Raw genomic sequence first — 23,669 nt, forward strand, 5'->3', positions numbered from 1 at the left:
TTTATGCTAAATTGAAATCCCAATCACATGGCCTGTATTTAAAAGGTCAGGTATTCCAATGGACAACCTTGGAGATCTTATTCACTGGAAACTTTCTCTGGCATCCATTAAGTTTAGCTTGGGTGCCTAGCAACTGTGTCAATAAGGCATAAATGCTGTGCTATTAAACTTATAAAGTGAGAGATACTTCCAATACTCCCTGAAAACAATAAGATAACAATACATGTGTTGACAGTTGAAAACACTCACACAAACCCCATATTTCCTGATGCATTTTTGTGTTTTCTGTTTTATATCATGCTGAAATTCACATTGAGAAAAAGTATGCAACTAAAATGAAACAGAAGCATGTGTAACAAAATCATTATATTATTAAAACATGCTGTGTACTGACAGTTCATTTGACAAAAGGTTAATATACAAATGTAGCATATAAACTGCACACATTTATGAAACAGTTCTACAAAAATGAATGTCACAGATGAATTTAATTTCATTTAAAAACTAAGAAAGCACACATCTGCACTTCATAAGACTTTCAGAATGTTGTATTACCAGATAACAAAATTTGAAAGTGCAGTCATCTTGATTTCAGAGTGTTCATTTCAAAACATTCATAAGGGGGTAGAACGCCATTTAAACTAAATGCCTTACTTTAAATTGCAACTGTTAAACATAGAGTCTTTACAAAAAATAATAAGAAGTAATCAACACTGCATTTTACATTTTGAAATATTATTAAACAATGATTTAAAAAGAAATGTAAAACATTTAGGGTCCCATTTTGAAACACTGGGGGCTGATGGCACACTCCTACCTGAATTTTACACCAAAACATTGAAAAGTCTAGAACATGAACTATAAACCCAGTGAAGGTATTACCATTATAGTTGTCACCCTTGTAGACATATTAATGTGTCTGGAAAATAAATAGACTTAACAGCAACAACGACAAAAAGTATCATTATGTAGTTCAATAAAATATAACCTCACATAGAAGTTGTTGGACATATCTTGGCATGGTTTTATGATGCTTGTCAATATTTAAACAATTGGTAATGCATGATATCCTACTACACGACAATTCAATAGATTTATTTCTTTGTTTGTGTCGATGTCCTGGAGGGTAATTTGCCTGTAGATGAAGGGCCCTTTTGTTGCTTTGCCATCTTCTCCATTTTCAACTGGAACAAACAATTCCGGTTAAGCTTGCAGTAGAAACATTATATAAAAAAACAGAACATCCTGGAATATATTGTTCAATGTCCCTCTCTCAAAGAATTCAGGTACTTTGGTACAATCCAAAAAAACAACCATGTAGTCTAACCCTAAATATACAGGATTGCTCAGAAGTATTCAAACCCTCATTTCATTTCAATTTTATTCCTGGGATGGAAACATCAAGGATCTTTGTACATCATCCAAACTATCTACAGTTTATAATCCAATTGAGCAAAGAGTATCTGAAACCACAGGGTGTAAATATTTCTGGTCACCACTGTATAAAAAAGTTGTACATTTAAGATAAATAAAAAGTTCCCTAATGTTGCAATATAAAATGTTGCTGTTTGTCTGTATTTTCTTTAACGGAAGGTGGTATTAGGATAGAGTTAATAACAATAAATCTCTGTGATCTTCCACTGTGAAGGCTGTCTGGACTGTATTGAAGTGTTTGTTACGAGTGTTAGCCAGCAGCTGCAGACAGAAATGTGCAATCATTTATAAATAACCTTGTGGACATTTTTAACTCACATTTTGTTTTGAATTTTTAATAAACACACACACACATATATATACACACACACACACACACACATATATATATACACACACACTGCTGTGCAGTCTTAGACATGTTGCATTTTTCTACTCTGATGCATTATGAGCAACAACAACGTACTCAAAGCCTCCACTAGTGTTTTCTGCTATTTTAACAACCTTGCATAAACATTGAGTGAAATAGCTTGCATCACTTGATTTTCAAGGTGTGGTATCCGAAACCTAATCAACAAGCACAGAGAGACATCATCTGTAATTGACAAACCCAGAACTGGAAGACCCAAAAAGCTCTCTAACAAGGATGAGCAATACTTGAATATAATATCCTTAAGGAATAGAAACAAGCGCTGAATTGACAAGAGAACTGGCAGAAGGCACAGGTGTCGTTGTCCATCCATCAACAGTACAAAGGTCAGTAAGAATACCTCTGTTAAGAAAAGGGAACAAGACTAAAAGGCTAAAATATGCACAAGAACACAGCAATTGGACTATGGAACAATGGTCAAAGGTGCTTTGGACTGTTGAAGGATGGACAACGACTCCTGTGAATAAATTGTAAGCACTTTTCGTTTTGGATCAGACCGAGTCTGATTGATTACGATTTGCTGTTAAGCTACAATCCCCATTTTTTTAGAAACAGAGTTCAGCTTTAAAAGTTAATGAGTGTTTTATGAACATTTGAAATTACAGTGGACTTACGCTGCACTCTTTTTTCAGGGGAACCCTTTACTTTGTATTTCACCCTTTAACACTCGAACCACCGCGGTTATACTCATACCTAAAACCGCCGCCGCCAGCAGTCATTATGACGGTTACATTTTAACATCAATATTAAAATGAAAGACAAACTATCGGATGTAACAACTCAAAAGTATTATTCAAGCACATTATATCTGCACGGCCGAAACGCCATATTTTAATGAACAATTAAACATAAAAGGGGGTTACTTACAACATATAAAGCACTACTTCAAAAAATGAAAAACTATAAAACACACATTTCAAAAGAAACTAGTGTGTAAACAGGTGCAAACAGGTATATGTACATAAAATACTGTAAAAACGAAAGTTGTTTTTAATTTAAAACAAAAGTAACATGTTTTCTCTTGCCTGTGTGTCACTCAGAATCCAGGTTGCTGCAGCCTGCTGCTGCTTTGTAGTTTTCTGATCGAAATGTTTCTGCCGAAGCGCTGTTACTGTGTGCTGTGCTTTACCTTTTGAATTTTAAACATGCCTAATTCTAAATGTGGAATGACATTACAGTGGACTGCAGCACCTTTTTTCAGGCAAACCGTTTATCAATCAATCAATCAATCAATCAATCAATCAATCAATCAATCTTTACTTTATATAGCGCCTTTCATAGTGGACCACCATCACAAAGAGCTTTACAAGATGCAGTAACAAGAAAATCCATAATACATTAGATACAGTGGAAAGTACATGATACATGATAGTAGCATAATACATGAAATAGTACATTACATACAGTGGAAACTAATAGCAGATATCAGGCTTAAAGAGCATGGAAAGCAAGTGGGTCTTGAGGGATGATTTAAAGCGAGTGACGGTGGGAGTGTCACGCACCAAAGCTGGAAGAGAGTTCCAAAGAGTCGGAGCCATGAAGCTAAACGAGCGTTCTCTAAGTGTGGTGCACTTTTGCTTGGGGATATCAACTTGAGGGCAGGGATATAGTGAGTCAGCAGGTTGAGGAGGTACTCGGGACCTGTGTGATGAAGGGCATTGTAGGTGAGCAGGAGAGTTTTGAAAATAATCCTGAACTTTACAGGTAGCCAGTGCAGCGCGGCAAGACGGGGGAGTGATGTGATCACATTTTTTACATCTGGTAAGGATCCTGACATTCTGAACTAGTTGCAGTCGGTTTATGGTGCGTGCCGGGAGACCACCATATAGAGAGTTGCAGTAGTCGAGTCAAGAGGAGACAAATGCATAACAAAGTATCTCTGCATCCGGGAGGGAAAGGCAGGGACGGACTTTGGAGATGTTTTGAAGATGGTAGAAGGAGGATTTGATCACAGAAGAGATGTGGGCATCAAAGGAGAGGTTGCTGTCAAGAAGTACACCAAGGCTTCGTACAGTGGGGGAAGGCAGCAGCAGACAGTTTCCGAGGTTCAGGGCAGCTATATTTAGATTCTTAAGTTAAGTTTTAGATCCTACTAGAAGGAGTTCAGATTTGCTAGTGTTCAGCTGAAGAAAATTGGCAGACATTCAGGCCTTGATGTCTTGAATGCAAGCCGAGAGCTGGACCATGGCAGAGGGGCTTCCAGGGTCGAGTTTTAAGTAGAACTGGATGTCGTCACCACAGGTGACACCACAAGTGACTGGGTTTGCAATGCTAGTTTCCAGCATAGAAAACAGATTGCATGTGTTTACTTTGTATTTCACCATTTAGTAAATCCAGTAAATAAGATTTTATGCTCAAGAGCCAACTTCCTAACGTTTCAGTATGTTTAACATATCTTTGTCATGGGAAAGTGTGATTGAAAACAAACAGTGAAGGTATTTATAGGCTTTTGATGCCATGGCAACTACACTCACTTATTTCTATTTAAATCTAATAATGTGTCTGTGATGTTACTTACTACATAGTAAATAATGTAACGATTTACTATTCCTTTCTATTTGAAATGGAAATTGAGTCTATTAATGTATTTTCATTTATTCTTCTGTATTGTACATTATCTAATTTTATTTCTTCTAAAACTACAAATTGTAGGTCATTTATTTTATGTTAATGTCTTGTAAAGTGTTGAACTATTGGTTCATTTTTTATTTTTTTTATTTCTTATGTTTGATAGGTGATTCTGTATTCTTTTAAATAATGTTGCATCTGTCTCCTACATGTTTTATTTTGTTACAAGGTTGCTAGTTATATATTAATGGGAAAGTTGCATGCATTCACTGCTTGATTAAATACACTGGGTACACTGTTGATTAGAGAATGTTCTGGGTTTTAGGGAGTTCATGCACCTGCAAGGCCACAACATCTAATGTGGATGTAAACCAGAATTGTTTTGCCAGCTTAAGCGATAAAGATTTACAGCAAACAGAATGATGTAACCATAACAATGGAGACTATTGGCTGAAACAAAGAAATGGTTATGAAAGATGTATTAAATTATTATTCAGAGCTCTTTGTTGGAGCAGGACGAATAAAGTAAAGACTGCAGCCTGTCTCTCTGGTAACTATTGCCTTACCTGAGCAAATACTTTGGGTCAATCCACAAAATAACACTTGCTTATGTGAGGCGGCTAACTCCAAGGTTTTAAAAACCAAACCCTTTCATCATCTACACTTTAAATTTCCCATAACTTTATTTTATAAATTAAAAAAGGTTGAACAGGGCCATTAGTTAGTAAGCCTGATAAATAATTGTATTTATTGGCATTTCTTTTATTATTATTATTATTATTATTATTATTATTATTATTATTATTATTATTTAAATCTGTTGGTCCAATCCCTTCCAGTGTGCCGCGGCTGCAGAGATGCAGTTCACTTTTTTCTGTCACAAGCAAAACTTTACATAACTTTGCATAGCCACTTAGATTTGCATTATCTTAAGCAAATACAACTATATCGTCATTTTCCAAACAGTAGAGGTAGCCTACCCTTTCCTGCAACAGAACTTTCGACAGCGACAACTCCAGCTGATCATTTTACTTTGAGTCTCCATACTTGAATATGTAGAATATCTCTTTCTTTCATGCATCTATGTGGATTTATTACTAATTAACTTACTGCCCACATCGCAACCAAGACATGTAGAATATCTCTTTCATACATGTATAGGCCTAATTAATCTACATACCACGTCGCAACCAAAAACGAAAGGGTTGCGGATCGTGCATTGCTTCAAAATGAAAAGGTAAAAAAAAATAAAACTTTCTGAAACAGCGGCACATGACAACGTAGTAATGTTAAGGGTGGGCAACGATATGAAAATAGTATATCGATATCGTGCACGTATTTCGATATCGATAATATCGAAGTCTTCCAAAACACAGAATAATATAGTAACACAACTGCAACATCAAACATATATACATTGTGAGCGAGCTTGCACTCACTCGGGTTCGTGCCCCTTTAAAAACTATGACCCAGCACACAGAAATGGATTTTTAAAGCGCGGGTGCGCTATTTTTAATAATACACAAATCAAAACACAAACAAACTCCTAACTCCGTTTTTGGAGCGCTTACTATACAAACTGGAACCTGACTCACTCGCAGGACGGCAAAGCCGTTTACCTACCCCAAACCTTAACAGGTTTAAACTGTACCTTTTTCTCCGGACTGCTCAGTAGCAGAGCACCTCTCCTGCTTCCTTCTACTCAACAGCCCTGAGCATTCTGGCTTCACTCCTTAAATACCCTGCACCTGGTCCTAATTTAATAACAACCACCAGGTGCAGGGGATAATTAAACAATAAAACAATTAACCAATTTAAATTAACAATAAACAAATACAATTAAACTAAAACCAGTGTGCATTTTCACATGTTTTCTGTCCAGGGAGGTTTTAACCCCCTCCCTGCTGTCTCACAACATATAGACATTAACAGATGTTTACATATGAAAAGCAATAACTTACATTAACTTAGTGGTGCTTTGCTTCACAATATCCATGGAGACAAACAAGGTCTTGTTATATTGTTTTACTATTCCATGCCTTCCATGCCATAATCAGCCAACTCAAACCCAAAATATTTCTATATTTCACTGCGCACAGACTAGCTAATCCGGAAGTAATTTAATCTTCTCTGCGTATATGCTGACACGACACCTCTAAAAGTATTAAGTACTGTGTCATGCTGAATGTTAAATTATTTTGAGGTGTTTTGATGTTTTAAAAGTACATCTCATTTATAATCCATTTTAAAAATACATTAATAATAGTGTAAGTATATCACATGGACAAAATTTAATGAATCACTGACACATGCTTTAATGCAACATGCAAATAGTGTTTGGTATCTTGTGAGCACGTTCTGAATGGAAGGGAAAATATATATATATATATAAATACAATTATTTAAGACTATTTATGTGCACACTTTTTGATAACAGGATATGGTTTCTGGTAAGTGACTGGATGGTGAGAGGAAACAGTTGAAGAAACGGGAGCAGAGCACACGAGAGAGGGTACAGGTTGTGGATTTGTTGTTTTTCTTGATTTATAGCTATTGAATATTTGAAATTTGTTACTCTGGTTCTTAGAAAAAGAAAAATGCCAATCAATGTAATAAAATGGTTAAATAATACATTGATGTGTGGTGTTTGTCTGCGAGACTAACAATGATTGGTGTGTATAGGGTTTGTTGTATCCTAATACAAAATAAACTTGATTATACTGCGTTTGTATTTTTAGAAGTATAAGCAATAAAAAGTATGTCTCTGTGAGTGTACGTGTATTTTTTAAAAATCCCACGATATCGCGATATGGAAATTATTATCTATATCAAAAGATATCGATACCTTATCAAAATATTGATATTGGTGCCCACCCTTATTAAATATTATTAGTTTCGCACAGACGGCTACAGTTGGGACTGATTTAAAACAAAATAATATGTATAAAATACATTAACAAAGCAGGTTACTCTTGATCTCTGCATCATCATCCTGGATTTGTTCACAGACGCATATTCTCAGTAACTTTTAGAAGCAACAACACAGATTACGTTCTTGACAGTAAGTTAATATATACAAGACATGTTTTTAATTTCATGGAATATTCGATTTCATTAATATTATTGATTTTTTATCGTGGGGTCCCAATCGATAAATAATTTTATTATTATTGTTACAAGCCTAATCATTTGTTTTCTTTTTTGTTCTTTCCTGTCCCTCTTTCTTTATATTTAAATCCCTGAAAGACATACAACATTGCATTAGGCAGGTGCACCTCAGTGCACTATGGTTTTAGTGTTGGGTGGCCTTAACACATCTGTTGCATAACTTGTGTACAAAAATGTAACATGTTATTGTATTACAGCTTTACTGTAATGTTTCTTGGCTTCCAGCTGGCAAAAGTATGTTTTGTGTGTCGTAACTGTCTGGAATGAAGCTACAATAGAGAGCGTACACATTAAGAGAATGTACATGATAGCATGCATCCATTGGACAGTGCATGTTACACTTACATTTTAAAAAGTTTAACGAACTTACTCGTTCCTGGTAACGCCGTTCAAAGTAAGCCATGTCATCCTCTTCTGAGGTTCTCAAGTCCGAGACTTGCTTAGTGACGGTGCTTATGCCTAGGTACCAAAAACAGGAATATCAAAATTCACTGATGACTCACTGTGATTTATGATTACATATTTATAGATTATTTTCAGACTGTATTGTAGAACAGAATACTCAACTGAACTTTTTAATTCAGTTTTGTACTTGCTACATCTGGAATCAGTCTCTTTCTGTTACCAGAAAACACTTCCCGTTAATGTGGTCACAGTTAAAGTTACCGAACTGTATATCCAGGAAGTTTTGCAGCAAAACATACTACAAATAACACCATGTAACAAATTTTTTATTTTTTTTGGTTCCTGGGTAGTAAGTGTTATTTCCTAATTGCTTGTACCTCAAAAGTATAGAAAATGGCTATTATTCCCCACAAACTTTGCTTTTGTGACCAGGACAGTGGTATTTTGAAATTTACCTATTTTCCAGAACATTCCAGATAGATTCAGTGCTGAGTAAACTTGGAGTAACTTCTAGAACTTTCTAGAACTTTCCAGTAATATAAATAGTAGTATAAATACAGGGGCCTTAAGCCCACCAGTTCAGTTTAGTTCCAGCTGCCTAAGTGGATACATATCTGCATTTTTCTGAGATGGCATCAAGGTCATAGGAGACTTCAAAATGGTGGCATTCCTGATGGGTCTCCAAGGCGGTTTTACCAAGTTTCCCTGCTATCTTTGCCTTTGGGACAGCAGGGACACCAAGGCGCACTACCACAGGCGGGACTGGCCACAGCGGACCGAGTTCTCTGTGGGGAGGAACAACGTCAAGTGGGAGCCACTGGTGGACCCCCGGAAAGTGCTGATGCCACCACTGCACATCAAATTGGGCCTATTGAAACAATCTGTCAGAGCTCTAGATAAGGAGTCGGCAGCCTTCAAGTACCTTCAAGACTTCTTCCCTAAGCTGTCTGAGGCAAAGGTCAAAGCCGGTGTCTTCGTCGGACCACAGATAAAGAAGATCCTGGAGTGCAATGAATTCCCCAAGAAGCTCACTAGTAAGGAGAAAGCGGCTTGGAACAGCTTTGTCGCAGTGGTTCGGGGCTTCCTGGGCAATCACAAGGCCGAAAACTATGTGGAGCTGGTTGAGACTCTGGTGAAGAACTACGGCACAATGGGCTGTAGGATGTCCCTCAAAGTCCATATCCTTGATGCTCATCTTGATAAATTCAAGGAGAACATGGGAGCGTACTCGGAGGAGCAAGGCGAGCGCTTCCACCAGGATATACTGGACTTTGAACGCCGCTACCAAGGACAGTATAACGAGAACATGATGGGAGACTACATTTGGGGGCTGATTCGTGAAACTGATTTACAGTATAATCGTAAATCTCGAAAAACTACTCACTTCTAAATCTTTTGTAGTCATTTTTGTACTACTTTAGTATAAATACATGTTAATTTGGATTCATATGCTGTTTTTTTCTGCCTTTATGTGAACGAAAAGACACAAATTCACCCGTTTTCTCATTGGAAATAGGTAAATTTCAAAATATCACTGTCCTGGTCACAAAAGCAAAGTTTGTGGGGAATAATAGCCATTTTCTATACTTTTGAGGCATAAGCAATTAGGAAATAACACTTACTACCCAGGAACAAAAATTGTGTTACATAGTGTAATGTAATGGTTTGCCAAATTTCAAGTACATTGCTCCTTCGTTATTTCACTACTTGAGTTTAATAAAGGTAATAATGGTAATAAAGGTCAGTACTATTGGGGGAAGGTGTGTTTTCTTACCCTCTGTCAGTGTTTGCCTCTGTCCTCCATAAGCTTTAACAAACGTATGATCCATAACAGTTCCAGAGGATTCCAATACATCAACCGGTGGTGCACCTGTTAAGTCAGGTACCATATTTATCAATTAAGATGGGACCTTTTTTACTGCGACCAAATGTTACTAATTCATATTTTAGATTAAAAGATCAAAGAGATGCTTTTCACAGATACAGAGAACATTTTTTTTTTATTTTTAAAGAATGTGGGAATTGGTAAGCCAAGCCAAAGCAAGCTCTGCAACCAGTTTAACCAAATGTAGAACCAGAATCTAGATCTGAATCCCAGCTTAGCATCTGACTATCTGCTGAAGAGGTGCAAGCAGTTCTTCGAAAAAGGAACTACTGTGATGTGCACCATGTTTCTTACAGTTATTGCACAGCTGGATCTGTTTTATCACATTTTATGGGGCAACCCCCAGATAACCACGGATAGGGGGTTCATGTAGTCCAGTCTTGTAAAATGCTGTAAATAAAATCCAGCTGTTGCTTATTTCGACGGCTTATAGGTTGATCAAATCAAATTCACTTGTGCACCTGTTGCTTAAACAGGGTAAAAAACAAGATGTTACACGTCAGTACTGAATAAACTTCATAGATAATCCCCACTACACGCTTTCAGTTTGGGGGCTTTTGTGCTTATTGATTCTGGGCTTTCAGATGTCATAGTCTTCTGTAGCTGCTGTCACCAGACTGATCAGTAGTTGTCCTCGGGGACAATTCGCTTTACATATAGACAGTGCTACTTGATTTCCTGTTTGCAGTTGCAGTCTGGGATACAGATGCTCCAGTATACCAAAAAACAACTAGGCTCTATACGCAGCTCGGTGGTTACACTAAGCACTTTACTTATTACCATGTATAGGCTAATGATATGTACACTTCATTTCTTAATATTTTCTAATTAAGTGCGTAATTCATAGATTGAACATGCAGTTTCTATATGATTCTGTTTTGCTGTTAACATAAAGTCTAATACATTTCTAAAGCCTGGGCCCAGTCCAGAAGTTCATACAGTACCTACTCCACTGTCATCCAGCCTCATATAACCTTCTGCCAGAGAGCTGAAACCTGTCAACCCTCCCATGGCAGCGTAAGGCACATCCTGCCCCACCGGCCTGCCACGAGCCAGCCTCTCCTCTTTAGTCTCAAAAAGCATCTCATGAGCAAACGTGGGCTGACCGCATCCACACGTAAAGGGGCTATGAAATCCACTGCAGGTTGAACCTGGACAAAACAAAAACAAAATATTGGAATGATAAAAAACGTAAGTGGGTCTGTAAAAAATTTAATTACAGTAATATTAAAAAAATAAAAACATTAGAATGGTCTAAACCTACCCTATTTTACTCCTAACCTTTACACTAATCTGAATGGACGCCTGAGATACTAAAACCCCAGACGTTGGGGGTCATATGTTGGCTTGGAATCTTTACAAATACAAACAAGATGATTTATGTAAATGAGCAATTATTCAACTCTAAAACCTGTCAGGAAGATAGAATTGTTTGGGGAGATAGACCAATACAACATTTTCATTGTAAATACTCTGGTAGTGAATACTGAAACGTCACTTAGTGTCACTGTCTCTACAGCAGACTCTACAACCTGAGCTTCTACCTCCATTGCAATGAAGGCCTGCAATGAAGGACAATTACAGTGTGAAGCAATGGATAGGTAATCAAAACACAGCTACTCTTCCTCCTCATCACAAAAAACAAAGAATGGCAGTGGATGAAAAACACAATAGAAAAAACAATTCATCAAAATGCTGCGAATATAATATGTTTTATTATGTATTGTACGCACTTACATTTCTTGCACTTGAATTGTCCTGTTTCACTGTGTTCATCAGCTAAGTGCTTGCACCTGCATCGGACCGGCTGGGAGCCGTTAAGTGGCACGAAGTGGTATGATTTACACAGGCACCCTCTTACCCGGCAAGGCAGCAGAATAGGACGCCCCTCTGGAATCTCCTTGAAGTCTGTTTTGTGCTGCTTGTACCTGTTCAAATGGAAAACACAAAACAGCACCAGATGTGCACGTGTAAATATAATGATGATGACTACATACTACTGTATGCAGGTGTTATTTAAGCTAAAATGACCAGCTTATCAGGTAACTGCAAACATTGGCAGGGATTCTTGTTAATATTCACCCTTGAGTAACCTGTCTGGCTCCAGACAGCTCACTGTAGCTGGAACATTTCTCTGGCTTTTTGATGTTAAAATAGGTACAACATTCCAGAATACTGTAATACATACACAGCACTTTGTTGGTTCGTTTTTTTGGATTGGTTCTATGACAGTATGTGCGAGTAACTTATTATTACAATCCACACTAGGAAGCCTACATGGATGTGAGTTGTGTGAACTGGGATGACAATTCTATTGAGTTAGTTTGTGTTTAGATAAACAGCAACAGCCTGCCTTACCTGTGAGTGCAAAAGCACTGGGTCTCTGGTCCTACAAGTTTACAGTCAACACCAGTGGGCACTGCCCAGCTAACATACAATCTGTTTTGTAACCGTGTAGGTAACACCTGTTTCTTATACTCCTCATATTCTTGTGGAGTAAAAAGTTTCCCTCCATCATCTTCGCCAACAATCCTACAATGAAAGTATTTGCATGGTTTAAACTGCAATGCAGGTAGACCAGAATTATTTTTTACCACATAGTAAACCTACATCCCGTTTTGTATTATGCTTACTTAACCTGCTAACTGTTTACTTTGATTTCAGATTTAGAGCAAGTGTCTCTGTTGATTTAACCACTGAATTGTGTTTCCTTTTCATTAGAGTTTTGTCACAGCTTTTATGAGCACAATTTCAGTGCACCACAAGCATGTTTACATTTATTATTGTTTTTTATTATTATTTAATTTAGCAGGCGCTTTTATCCAAAGTGACTTACAGAAATTAAACAAAATATAAAAGTGTATAAGTTACAGACAATAAAAATGCAAAACAAACACAATATCTACCAAATAAATATAAATAAAAATACAATAAGGTATAGAAAGAGGAATTTACAAATAAAGGTTGAATAAGTGAGTTTTGAGAAGACGGCAGAAAGCAGTGAAAGACTGAACAGTCCTGAGGAGAACTGGTAGCTGAAGGTCACCTAGGTGCTGCAGTACTATAGTTTTTGAAATATTTAATTGGTTTGCCTTGGTTTCACAGTGCTTGTATGAGAAATCGCTAAAAAGTCTAGCTAATCTGGTAAAGGGAAGCCGTGAAATTACATATTTTAGTTGTTCTTTGTTTAATGCGTTATACACACACAAAATTTTACATTTTGATGCGATGTTAGGAACATAAAAAATGGATATTTCTGTAAGACTTTTTTTTTCCAATGAAACATCATATACAATGCATTACATTAGCTACAAAGATGATTTTTGACAGGGTTGTCAAGTTTGATATTTTGCTACATAAACCCCGAGGTCCTTTGACCAATCAGGTTAAAGGAAATGTCCTTTCCATTTTCGAATGCTGTATATTTTAGCAAACTATAGTGTTTTGGGGTGGTACAGTACTATGAAAACGAGTTAAATACCACTAAAAACTAAACTATGATAGATGCCTTAGTATAAACTTTTGGGAAAGCATGGAAACAATCCAAAATTACAGTGTAAAAGTACATTACAATGTTAAACTTTTCTTATGGGCCTTATAACTAAACTAACTTATAACGCATCAACCACACAAGACCGGGCTTCGGTGAATGAAAGGTAATCTTGCAACATGATGGTATTACAGTATTTCAAAGCTGTATTAATTTATTTATGTATTTATTTATTGCAGAACTGGGTCCTGTGGCAATCAATCCAGGCATTACATTGTAAACAGAGAAATGTAGAGGTCAAATCAGGTAAAGTAAACACACATGTAAACAAGTACTAACACTTACACCCTGGTTCGATTTAAGCAAGCAATATAAACAGATCGCATGACCGTTGTAAGTTGCCGTTCTTGTATGTTGGATAATATTGTTTAAATATCAAAAAATGCATACTAACCTCTTATACTCCAGGTAGTCGTCTACAGCCTTCGCTGCATTTGTATTGATGCGAATCCTTTCCATTTTAACCTGCTGCTAAATAGATTATCAGAATTAAGTTGGTAATTGTCACTAGTAACCCTAAAATAAATTCTCCCCCATATCAGTCATATTCAAATAATAATTAAACCCGTCTTCAGTTCCTCCCGTTCCAGTTCCACAGTGCAACTCCCGCAGTGCGAGGCGAGCACAGCAGACACACACACACACACAGCTGAGCGTGGTTGTTGCTAGGATACAGAATGTGATGTCAGAGCTCCGGACACTGGCCGTGCCACGGATTACAAAACACGGAAGTAGGAATTCGCATGCTAATATGTTTATATGTTTTACAGTATGATTCAAAGATATGTCTGTCAACCTGTAATAAGGTTTTTTGTTTACAAATACTGTACATAACTAGTCATACTCACGTGTGTCTTGTTTTCTTCACGATAAGAACACATACATTTAAAGGCCCTCCTTGCTGAAGATGTTGGTTAACCAGATAAAGCAAATTTGGGATTAACGCATATTTTCTGTATTTACCTTGCCTAGGTTGAAAAACGACTTGTGTTAGAAACGATTGATTTGTTTATGTACCTATTTTATTGGATGCATTATTAACAAACTGAAAAGAATAAGATGTTTATTCTCAGCACCAACAAGTTCAGAAGCTACGTTTCGATTGAACGCCAAACTGCAATAAACTACATCTCCCATAGAGCTTTGCACATCAAACGTTAAAATTACGTTCTTTAGCAAACTGTCAGGAGAGAAAAGGCGACAACAGCAGTGAGGTCGAGTCTGGTTTAGGATAGAGAAAGGCGCATAATAATATGATGTTTAAAATGAAAGGTAATTCAAATAAGTGTTGAAACTCAGGAAATAAATAAGCAAACTATGAAGCGATATGGTGGATAACAGAGACGTGGATTCTAGTGCAACCTTTCTTCAATGTGAAGGTAATTTAATGTCAGAGAAGAGGCAATCCGTCTGTAGTGCCTAGATTTGGAAAACCCTATTGCTGTTTATATCGCGCAACTGGCAGTGTTCTGTGTTAAAAGCATGCGTGTCAGAGAGAAAACGATGCCTTTCTGGCGATTCTTGGTTTGTTAATACTGCTATTCGTTATCATGTAGATAACTAAGGTAAACTAATAATACTACAATACAGTCTTATCGCAATTGTTAGTGGCTACTGTATCTACATTTAAAACTTTACATGTTCGACCAGTTGTATAAAACTACAAAAAAACAAAACATTGCTGACTATAGTAAAATAGACAGTATACGTATCGCACTAATATACAACACGGTTAACCAACAACTGGGCAAACATTTCCTGGCGACTCTGCGTCAACAGCCAGCCTTCTGAAGAGATAGCTAAACTGGATTGAAATTCTTAAGTCTGATCCAGGAGTTTGGATTCCCTGGCCTTCCCCAAGGAGTTGCTGCTGAATTTATCTTGTGGAAGAGCCAGTGAAATGGTGTGTGTTCTTTGGGTATCTTTTTGTGGAAGCTCTGCGACACACTTGACCTGCAAGTTGCAGCCACAAAATGCTTTTCGGGCAGGAAGGGGTAGCATGGCATTCCCTGCCTCAAGATGGCTTCACATGTACCTGCATGGACCTCTCAGAACTAAATTTCCTATCATCCTCCTGCTCACTGGTAAATCCATCTCAGTTACATGTGAGCAGGAGGATGATGGAAAATGTAGTTTTAAGAGGTCCATGCGAGTACATGTGAAGCCATCTTGAGGCAGGGAATGCAATTTAAAAGTAGCATTAAAATACTTGGAGCTGTAGGGCAAAATTTGCCATGACATTGCCACAGGACAAATCACATTGCATCTGGTGTGTGGAGACCTTTACTGCACAAATTCCTTCCGTTTTATAAGGAACATTTGTATACTGTAAGTATCTATGTCAGTCATTCTGGGTCAATTATATCAGAGTTTCCCAGTCGTGGTCCTGAGGGACCCCTGTCTGCTGGTTTTCATTCCAACAGAGTTCTCAATTACTCAATTGAACCCTTAATTGAACTATTCATTAGCTTAATTAGACCATTTTAATTGTTTTCAGCTTTAAACAGCTGGAGATTTCAAATTAACTACCGTATACAATTTTATAAGTAACTTGAAATTACAGACTTTGTAGGAGCTGAGAACAATTAAGCACATTATTAGTTCAATTAAGGTTTTGATTAGTAATTGAGAACTCAGTTGGAATGAAAATCATCTTAAAATATACACATAAATGAACCACTGTAGATGATTCTTGCTAGTTCTGTACAGTAACCGTCTGTTTTGAATTTTATGTCAAAAGGGTGCAGGTTGGTGGATATTTTGTGAATACGGCCCCCAATGTTATTGCAATTATATGTTGATTTCAAATCATATGCTTTTATTTTGGAGTGTAATTTTATTAACAGGTATTGATAGTGACGCCCTTAGACTCATTTAATCCTGCTGGTGTTTCGTCCTGCATGAGTGATTAATATGACTAAATATGTCTATGGAAAGCAGTCTGCGACATAGTAGGGTTACAAGTTAAAGGAGACACATGTATTAAGATATAGGCTAGCCCAATAGATTAACAGTAGATATGTTATCCTTAATTCTATCAAAGAAGCACTTATTATCCTCCTCTGGGGAATAAGGATATAGAGGAGACAGGTGTTGGTCTCTACATATTTCACATGCATGTCCAATTATTATTTTTATTATTATTTATTTCTTAGCAGACGCCCTTATCCAGGGCGACTTACACAATTGTGTTGAAACTTTCTAAGGACCTTATTTAGCCTTTCAACATCATTTTGGGGTATATGATTGTTATAATATTAAAGTTATTTGACTGTCTGTGTGCATGTCATACTTACATTTTAACATACAGCCTAAAGAACTGCTTGTGTAATTGTGGTAGAACTTGCTGCACTTGCTGCTCAAGTTATTGAGAGTGTCGTAACCTGGAGGTGTATGCAGGCTGTTTATCTTTTAATCTGTATAATCCTAAACCGACACGTCGTGAACAGAGCCCAATACCCAGGCTCGACATCTCAGAATGGGAGTACATTATCAGGACCTTATCTAGAATAACTCGGAGAAACAGTAGCTCTGCACCGTCTGATTTGCTGGACACACATTTGGCAATGGGTAGAAACATCCAATGGTGAAATGGTGTGACTATGCAAGATACGCTTGTTTAATAATTCAGCCTTTTAGTCTACATGTGTAATAAATGCAACTAGAAAACTATTATTAGGGGGATTATAGTATGATGAATTAATTGGTAAGCCCTAATAATGATCTCATTCTGCAATGGTGATCCTGGGTAATTTGCTGATTTGGTATGATAGGTTTATAGACAATTTGTTTTGATAGTTTTATTCCTGAAACAGATGCAACAATGCTGATGCTGTGATTGAAATGAATGGCTGTTGTTGGAACACATAATCTGCAGTGTTTTAGCAGGAGGGTATATACACTATTGCTCTCATAAGACACGACTGGTGTACAATCCAGCAGTGCCCTCTGTGCCTGCAAACTCAGCAGAACTTGGAGGTGATCCGAAGCACACATCTATTAGATTTCATATCGATTCAGAGTGCTTCTGCAGCAATGTGTTTTTGGATCTTTTCTGTTGTGCCCTTTTGTAATATATTTTGTAACAGCACAGTGTTAGATCACTATTTTCTTTTGCACATCCCTGGTCGACAGGGACACAGTGGGGGTGATCTTATATAGATGCATGTGTGCATATCCCACTGTAGAGTTTTGCTTAGATATAAGCAGACAAGAAGAGAAATACAAGCTAGGCAAAAGTTGAACAAATAAAATTGGTATCAATCACATCTAATCCACTGTGCCTCAGCAAATCAGAAAGACCGTTGGTATTCAGGACCTGAAAACCCCAATTAAAAGCAGCTACTGTAAACTTCATGAAAATAGACACCATCCCCTTTAAGGTCAAGCAGCTTGGTATTCTGTATGCAAAGCAATACTACAGTGTGACTTGCACAAAGCAGACTGGTGTAGTGCATGGTAAGCATACAAAGTTAGTGTTGCAGTCGCCAAAAACAGCAAAAATCTGATTGGACAACAGCAAATTAGATGTGAGATTTACATCTGAAGAAAGTCATTGCTGAAAGTCATTGCTGAAGAAAGTCAATCCATCTGTGCCATTTTTTTTTTACAGAAATGTAGGCCATAAGCTTATTTATTATCCCCTGCAAGGGATGAAATCCCTGGTGACAGGGATGTAGCCGAGAGGGTGCTGGAGAACGTAGACTGGTTTGGGTACCAGTTTGCAAAGCATGCAGACTTACAAGCTTCCACCCTGTTCTTTTCTGAAAGGAGACTGACAGGGAGGTAGAAAGCTGTTGTGTTCTGTCCTGGATGCACGACTGCTGACAACGGAGAGAAGCAAAGCAGGAGCCACCCTGTCTGGGAATGGGCAGTGTTTCTGAAATACCTAAGCAAGACCAATCTGTATGTATAGTGGGAGCATTCATGGTGCGGGCTGAGGATAGATAAGGGATCCGGCTCAAACCATAAAATTCATGAAAGAGCAAACAGTTAGAAAGGTTATCAGATTTCAGTTAGGTACATGATACTAGTATTTTGATCACGGCACAATAAGATATGAGGGGTTAGCAAAAAAGTGGTCAAAATGTAAAAAAAAATAATAATTAAAACAATACACACACCTTACGTAAACAATTGTAGCAACACATGGGAACATGTAACAATAAAATAAAGGTCCTTATGTGCCCTTTAAAGTATATGGAAAACTACTTTTCAAATTGTAATGAAACTTGATATTACCATTATTTAGTATAAGTTCCTATAAGAGTATTAGATGTCTGTCCATACATTTGTCCATCTGTATTTCACATTATGTTTTTGCATATATTGTATGGAAACCACTTATTAAATTGTGATGAAACTTGGCGTTAACATTATTAGCATACATTTTTGTGAGTTTTCATCAAACTGTTCATATTGCCATTTCTTATTCTATACTACTCTGTACCTACTGTTTTTAATATCATAGTCACCAACTTTCTTGTCACACTGCTTTTTGTGAATTTATAGCCACCGTAGTTCTTTTAAAAGCTGTGAAGATAAGACATTGTGATCAATAAGGTCTTATCAGATGTCCAGTTGTTATGTTCTCAATACGGGAAAAGCTTTCTAATGTAACTGATTTGTAACCTCCTCTTTTAAGAGTTCTCCGTATCTGTCACCATGCCTATCTAAAGGCTTGGGCTTTGAGAGTAACTTCCTACAAATCTGACCATTCGTTGTGTATTTTATTTTATAGAAGGATTTTCTTCTGCTGAAGAGAACCAAAAGAATCTGTGACCAACCAAGTCTGCACACCAAAGAAGTCCCATCCCTCTTAAGCTTGTGAATATTGGGCTTCATGGTTGGATATCCGGGAACAGACCAATTCTGTACTTGTGAACGATCATGCTTGGAATGTTCTTTCGAAAAAACATGTCCCAGAAACTAAGTATACTGTTGCTGATCTTTGGCTTGGTTTGGGGCCTGATGCTTCTGAGATACACCTTTCAGCATCCGAGACACCAGAGCAGTGCTGAGCTGCGGGAGGAGATTCTTGACCTAAGTAAAAGATATGTCAGGGTGCTGGCTGAGGAAAATCAAAATGTAGATGGATTGCATGGGACGTCAATGGCTGGATATGGTAAGATTTTGGCACATACAAACACAGAAAGATTGAGGCTGTGAGTGATGTATGCTGCATTTATATCATTTGTACCATGACTGTCTTCTTGGAACTTTAGTGCTGCTAAAAGTGGTCAGGGAACCGGACTTGTTACTAACAGAATATTTCTATAATTCTTACCTGTTTTGTATTTGTAATATAGGTGTGTACGTTTTACGTTTTCAAATGGAAATACATGTTGTCTGTATAACTAATGGAAGTGTAAAACAGAAAAGATTTATGGAATTATTTTATAAGTGATATAGCAGTGATATAGCAGCAGCTTATCCGTATACTACTTCAAACTAAATCTACTATTGACACTGATTGCTGAGCTTGAATGTATCCCAGTACAAGGGTTTCCTGTGGGCATGGTAACAGAAAAGCTCAAGGTCACAGCAGAATTTCAGGTTACAGTTTCATAAATCATTATGTACAATATTCAACTGTACAGTAGTTGAAAAATGGCAAATACACCAACAGTAAATGTAATTTAAAAAAAAAAAAAAAAAACACTTCAATTAATATCCTTTGTCATAACTACTTTGTTTGTCTTTCCAGTAATACTCTGCTTTGTATTGGTAACTTGTTTTTGTTTTTCTAGCTGACCTGAAGAGAACCATTGCTGTCCTGCTAGACGATATATTGCAGCGGCTGGTGAAGCTGGAAAGTAAAGTAAATCTTGTTGTGAACGGATCCATGACCAACACTACACACAGGGTTGTGGGCACTACCCCCAGTAAACCAACGGATAGGGCAGATCGCCCAAGATAGCAAGGTGTGAACAGTGATAGCTTAAGTCTAGTACTCCTTGGCTCAATCATGGCAGCTTTTTAGAGGAAAGTTAGGTTAGTTCACTGTAAAGTGATTCTCTTAATTTATATTTTAGAGCAAGCTATTTTTTGGTTGTTTTAGGAGCCTGTGGAATAAAAATCTCCACAGACGGAACAAACTCAAGCTTGGGTTCCATGATCTTTGTGTTTCTAAACTTTTACTGAATTACTGTTTTGCATATGAATATCAGTCCGTTTTAGTGCTTAACTTGATGGGGTATCAAGTGAGTTTTCAGTATTAGGCTTAAAATCATATTCCAATATTTAAATGGTATATAGTATATTGGAGCTTTGGAAATTGTACAGTAAATTATAAAATCAACCCAAAGAATGCGATTATTTGCACTGCACTGTACCGTATGTGAAGGCTTATGATTGATTTAAAATAACTATATTTTTCTTATCAGCTATAACACAATAACAACTACAATGTTACTTTAATGGAGGAAAAATAAACTTTTGTGATTGTCTCATTGTCAAAACACTTTTGTATTTACATAATTTTGTTCTAAAGTTGAATTATGATTTGGTTAAATGGTGCACATATATTGTATGGGTGTGTGATATACCTCTATACTGCGATATTCATCAGGCAATACAATAACCGGTATTTGAACAACAATACCGGGATTTTTGGTTAAACTGAAAATGTCAGCTATTATCTCGTGAGAACTCATAATGCGAGCTGTGCTAACAAAAGAAAATATGGCAGAAGCACACAGAGATTTTGAGCTGCTTAAATTCTGCAAAGCAAAGTCGCATGTGTGAAATCATTTCCTAATAAAACAAAAAATCTAGAAAGGATGGCTGTATAGCATCAAACGGTGCGGTATGATGTTTATGCGAGGCTGAAGTAAAATATGCTGGCAGTACCACCAACCTTACATACAGCAGTGTAGTCCTACATCTTACAGTACCGTAACGGCAATTACAATATTGATTTTGCTAAAACAAATTATACGAATTCATGTTTTATTTGTACATTGAACTTGAGATAACATTTAACAGGTAATGCGTCTCGCCTGCTAGGATACTCCTCTTTGATCAGTGCATGTTTTTATGTTTTTTTCTATTCCTTTTGATTTATGAGGTCATCTCTAGTGCAGAACTTCAGTCATCACGATGCTCTGTATAGTATATCATGTCCTCCCCCCCGCTCTGCATTCAAAGCAAAGCAGATACATAAATAAACAGTTTATAACATTACAAAAATAAATGTGTGGCACTTATTTATGCTTTTGTAATATATATTAAATCCTAAAAGCAAGGTCAGTCGTTTATTCCAAACCCCGGGTCTCTGCACTGACTGATATATAAAGCAGCTTTAAGCCTGTGTTTATGTCCAGTCATAGGATGGACTTTTGAAAAACATGTTTAATATAATGAAAGTAAAGATATTATTTATAATAATTTTAAACATTGCCTTTAAAATCAGTGTTTTTAAAGAATTTTAAATTGCCTTCAAACCAGCACTGTTTTTCAAATTGGGAGCACATACTGGGCATTTCATATGAGAGTTTAATTTGTCATATTCCATTCTAATACTTTAAATTACATAAAAATGACAAAAAGCAGTTTATATATGTAGATTTCTGTAGCAAAAAATCAACATCAGCATCATTTGGCATTGAATTCCAATATGTATCACAATATATCACAATATTGTCTTTTAATACAGATCCTCAGTCCCAATACCCACCCCTAATATATTGGGGAGTATATACTGTTTGTTATGCTAGATTGATTTGGACCACCATCATTTTTTAACTTTAAAAGTTTTAAATCATGACCCTGAGAAGTGTTTTGTCTTAATGTCACAAGTCAGTTATTTTATTTTATTTTTTTCCCAAACAATTTTTTTTTTCATTAATTAATAATGCTTGTACATCATAGTAAAATCATTTAGAATGGTTCTGTTTACCTAAAAGAATGATGGGCTTATGCACATATTTCACTTGTCAAGTTTTTAGTTATTGTAAACTTAACCCTGTAAAGTATTTTACATTCATATAGTATGGCATTTATGTTTGTGTTTATGACATATCTTGCCTGGCACCATAGATGGACAAATCAAACAGTTTGCTAAATAATATATGTGTAACACTGTGGTTGTTAATTACACATTTTACTATGTACTTTCATTTTGTTTTAATGTTTTTATTGGTAGTTTTTTTTTTCATTCATAACTAATTATTTTGTATCTGTGTATGTATTTGCTCTGAGAATCCTAAGGATAAAATTATTATTTTTTTTTTTTTTCTTTACTGATTTCATGTAGCATTATGTGTGAGACTCGTGAATGGTCAATACATCTATTTTGATTATATAGCTTAAATTGCATTAAAATTGCAGTTGTGGTTAAACACAATACAACACTGAAAAGAAACCAAATACCTGGAACATATTGAAGTGGGAAAGACGTGTGGTGGCAGGGTGGGGTTCCTATCGGACACATGCAGTGGACAGGGATGATGGGATCTGAAGAACTGGATAATCAATCTCTGTGTCCATGTGAGTCAAGTCCTTACATCAATCTCTTGTGAGTCTGTAACTAAACTGCAGGAAAAGCACTACAGAAGCTTCCCTCACCCATGTTTAATGTGTGTGTGTTTTTTACAGTATAACCCAGATTACATGACAAGGGTAATCTCTGATTTCCACTTTCATTTGAATTCCAAATCCTGTCATCACGTGATAATATAACATAGAGCATTACAAACAGTCCCATTGACAGCATAGCGACAGCAGCCTGTAGTGACTAATTCGGTTAGTCAGACTGAGCAGAAGCAGTATGTACTGTAACTGACTTTGATCTTGATGCGCCCTGCTATTCTTACTTAAATTGATTGTTCACGTACCACCTTTTAGTCCCATCACAGCGACTGGTCTTGGGTAAATAACTAATCTAGGCGACCTGCGTTGTCTGGAGATGTGTACATACTAGTGCAGCACAAAGCCAAACAAACTGAGCTTTTCATTTAAAATTGAAAAGCACATTAGTAAATGCTTGGAACCGAAAGCTGTCACAACATTCAGTGCACAATTAAAAATTTAAAAGGTGCTAAAAATCTGACAGATGCCAGTGATCAGAACAATTAACATGGAGAAAAACAATCTGAATGTTTTAGCAACACCCGTGGTTGCTAAGGCAACTGATGTGTTCCAACAGATAATGTGCTAAAGAGGCTGATCTCTGACACATTTTTAAACAATCATGCATTTTCAAAAGAATACATTTCTCCATTGATTTC

At 36.8% G+C, this 23,669-nt stretch overlaps 2 protein-coding genes across 12 annotated transcripts; one reads left to right on the top strand and one right to left on the bottom strand.

The window, feature by feature from the left end:
- Nucleotides 1-261: 261 nt before the first annotated feature.
- On the bottom strand, nucleotides 262-14,559 carry fam221a (family with sequence similarity 221 member A). Of its 6 annotated transcripts, none has more exons than XM_059021846.1 (8): nucleotides 14,289-14,559; nucleotides 13,835-13,905; nucleotides 12,249-12,422; nucleotides 11,628-11,818; nucleotides 10,835-11,041; nucleotides 9,780-9,875; nucleotides 7,946-8,059; nucleotides 262-1,184 (listed from the first exon to the last, which is right to left on the bottom strand). In XM_059021846.1, the coding sequence occupies exons 1-8, from the start codon at nucleotides 14,319-14,321 to the stop codon at nucleotides 1,045-1,047; spliced, it is 1,026 nt and encodes a 341-aa protein (XP_058877829.1). In that variant the 5' UTR covers nucleotides 14,322-14,559; the 3' UTR covers nucleotides 262-1,044. The 6 variants fall into 6 exon arrangements, with proteins under 6 accessions (XP_058877829.1, XP_058877828.1, XP_058877827.1 ...); XM_059021845.1 differs by having other exon boundaries at nucleotides 13,835-13,908; XM_059021844.1 differs by having other exon boundaries at nucleotides 13,835-13,911.
- Nucleotides 14,102-20,902, top strand: LOC117400189 (coiled-coil domain-containing protein 126-like). 6 transcript variants are annotated; one of them, XM_033999717.3, is made up of 3 exons: nucleotides 14,102-14,171; nucleotides 19,181-19,564; nucleotides 20,190-20,902. In XM_033999717.3, the coding sequence occupies exons 2-3, from the start codon at nucleotides 19,330-19,332 to the stop codon at nucleotides 20,357-20,359; spliced, it is 405 nt and encodes a 134-aa protein (XP_033855608.2). In that variant the 5' UTR covers nucleotides 14,102-14,171; nucleotides 19,181-19,329; the 3' UTR covers nucleotides 20,360-20,902. The 6 variants fall into 6 exon arrangements, with proteins under 6 accessions (XP_033855608.2, XP_033855607.2, XP_033855609.2 ...); XM_033999716.3 differs by lacking the exon at nucleotides 14,102-14,171 and adding an exon at nucleotides 14,619-14,819; XM_033999718.3 differs by lacking the exon at nucleotides 14,102-14,171 and adding an exon at nucleotides 14,620-14,712.
- Nucleotides 20,903-23,669: the final 2,767 nt, after the last annotated feature.

The sequence above is a fragment of the Acipenser ruthenus genome, chromosome 4, assembly GCF_902713425.1.
Source record: "Acipenser ruthenus chromosome 4, fAciRut3.2 maternal haplotype, whole genome shotgun sequence".
Lineage (NCBI taxonomy): Eukaryota > Metazoa > Chordata > Actinopteri > Acipenseriformes > Acipenseridae > Acipenser > Acipenser ruthenus.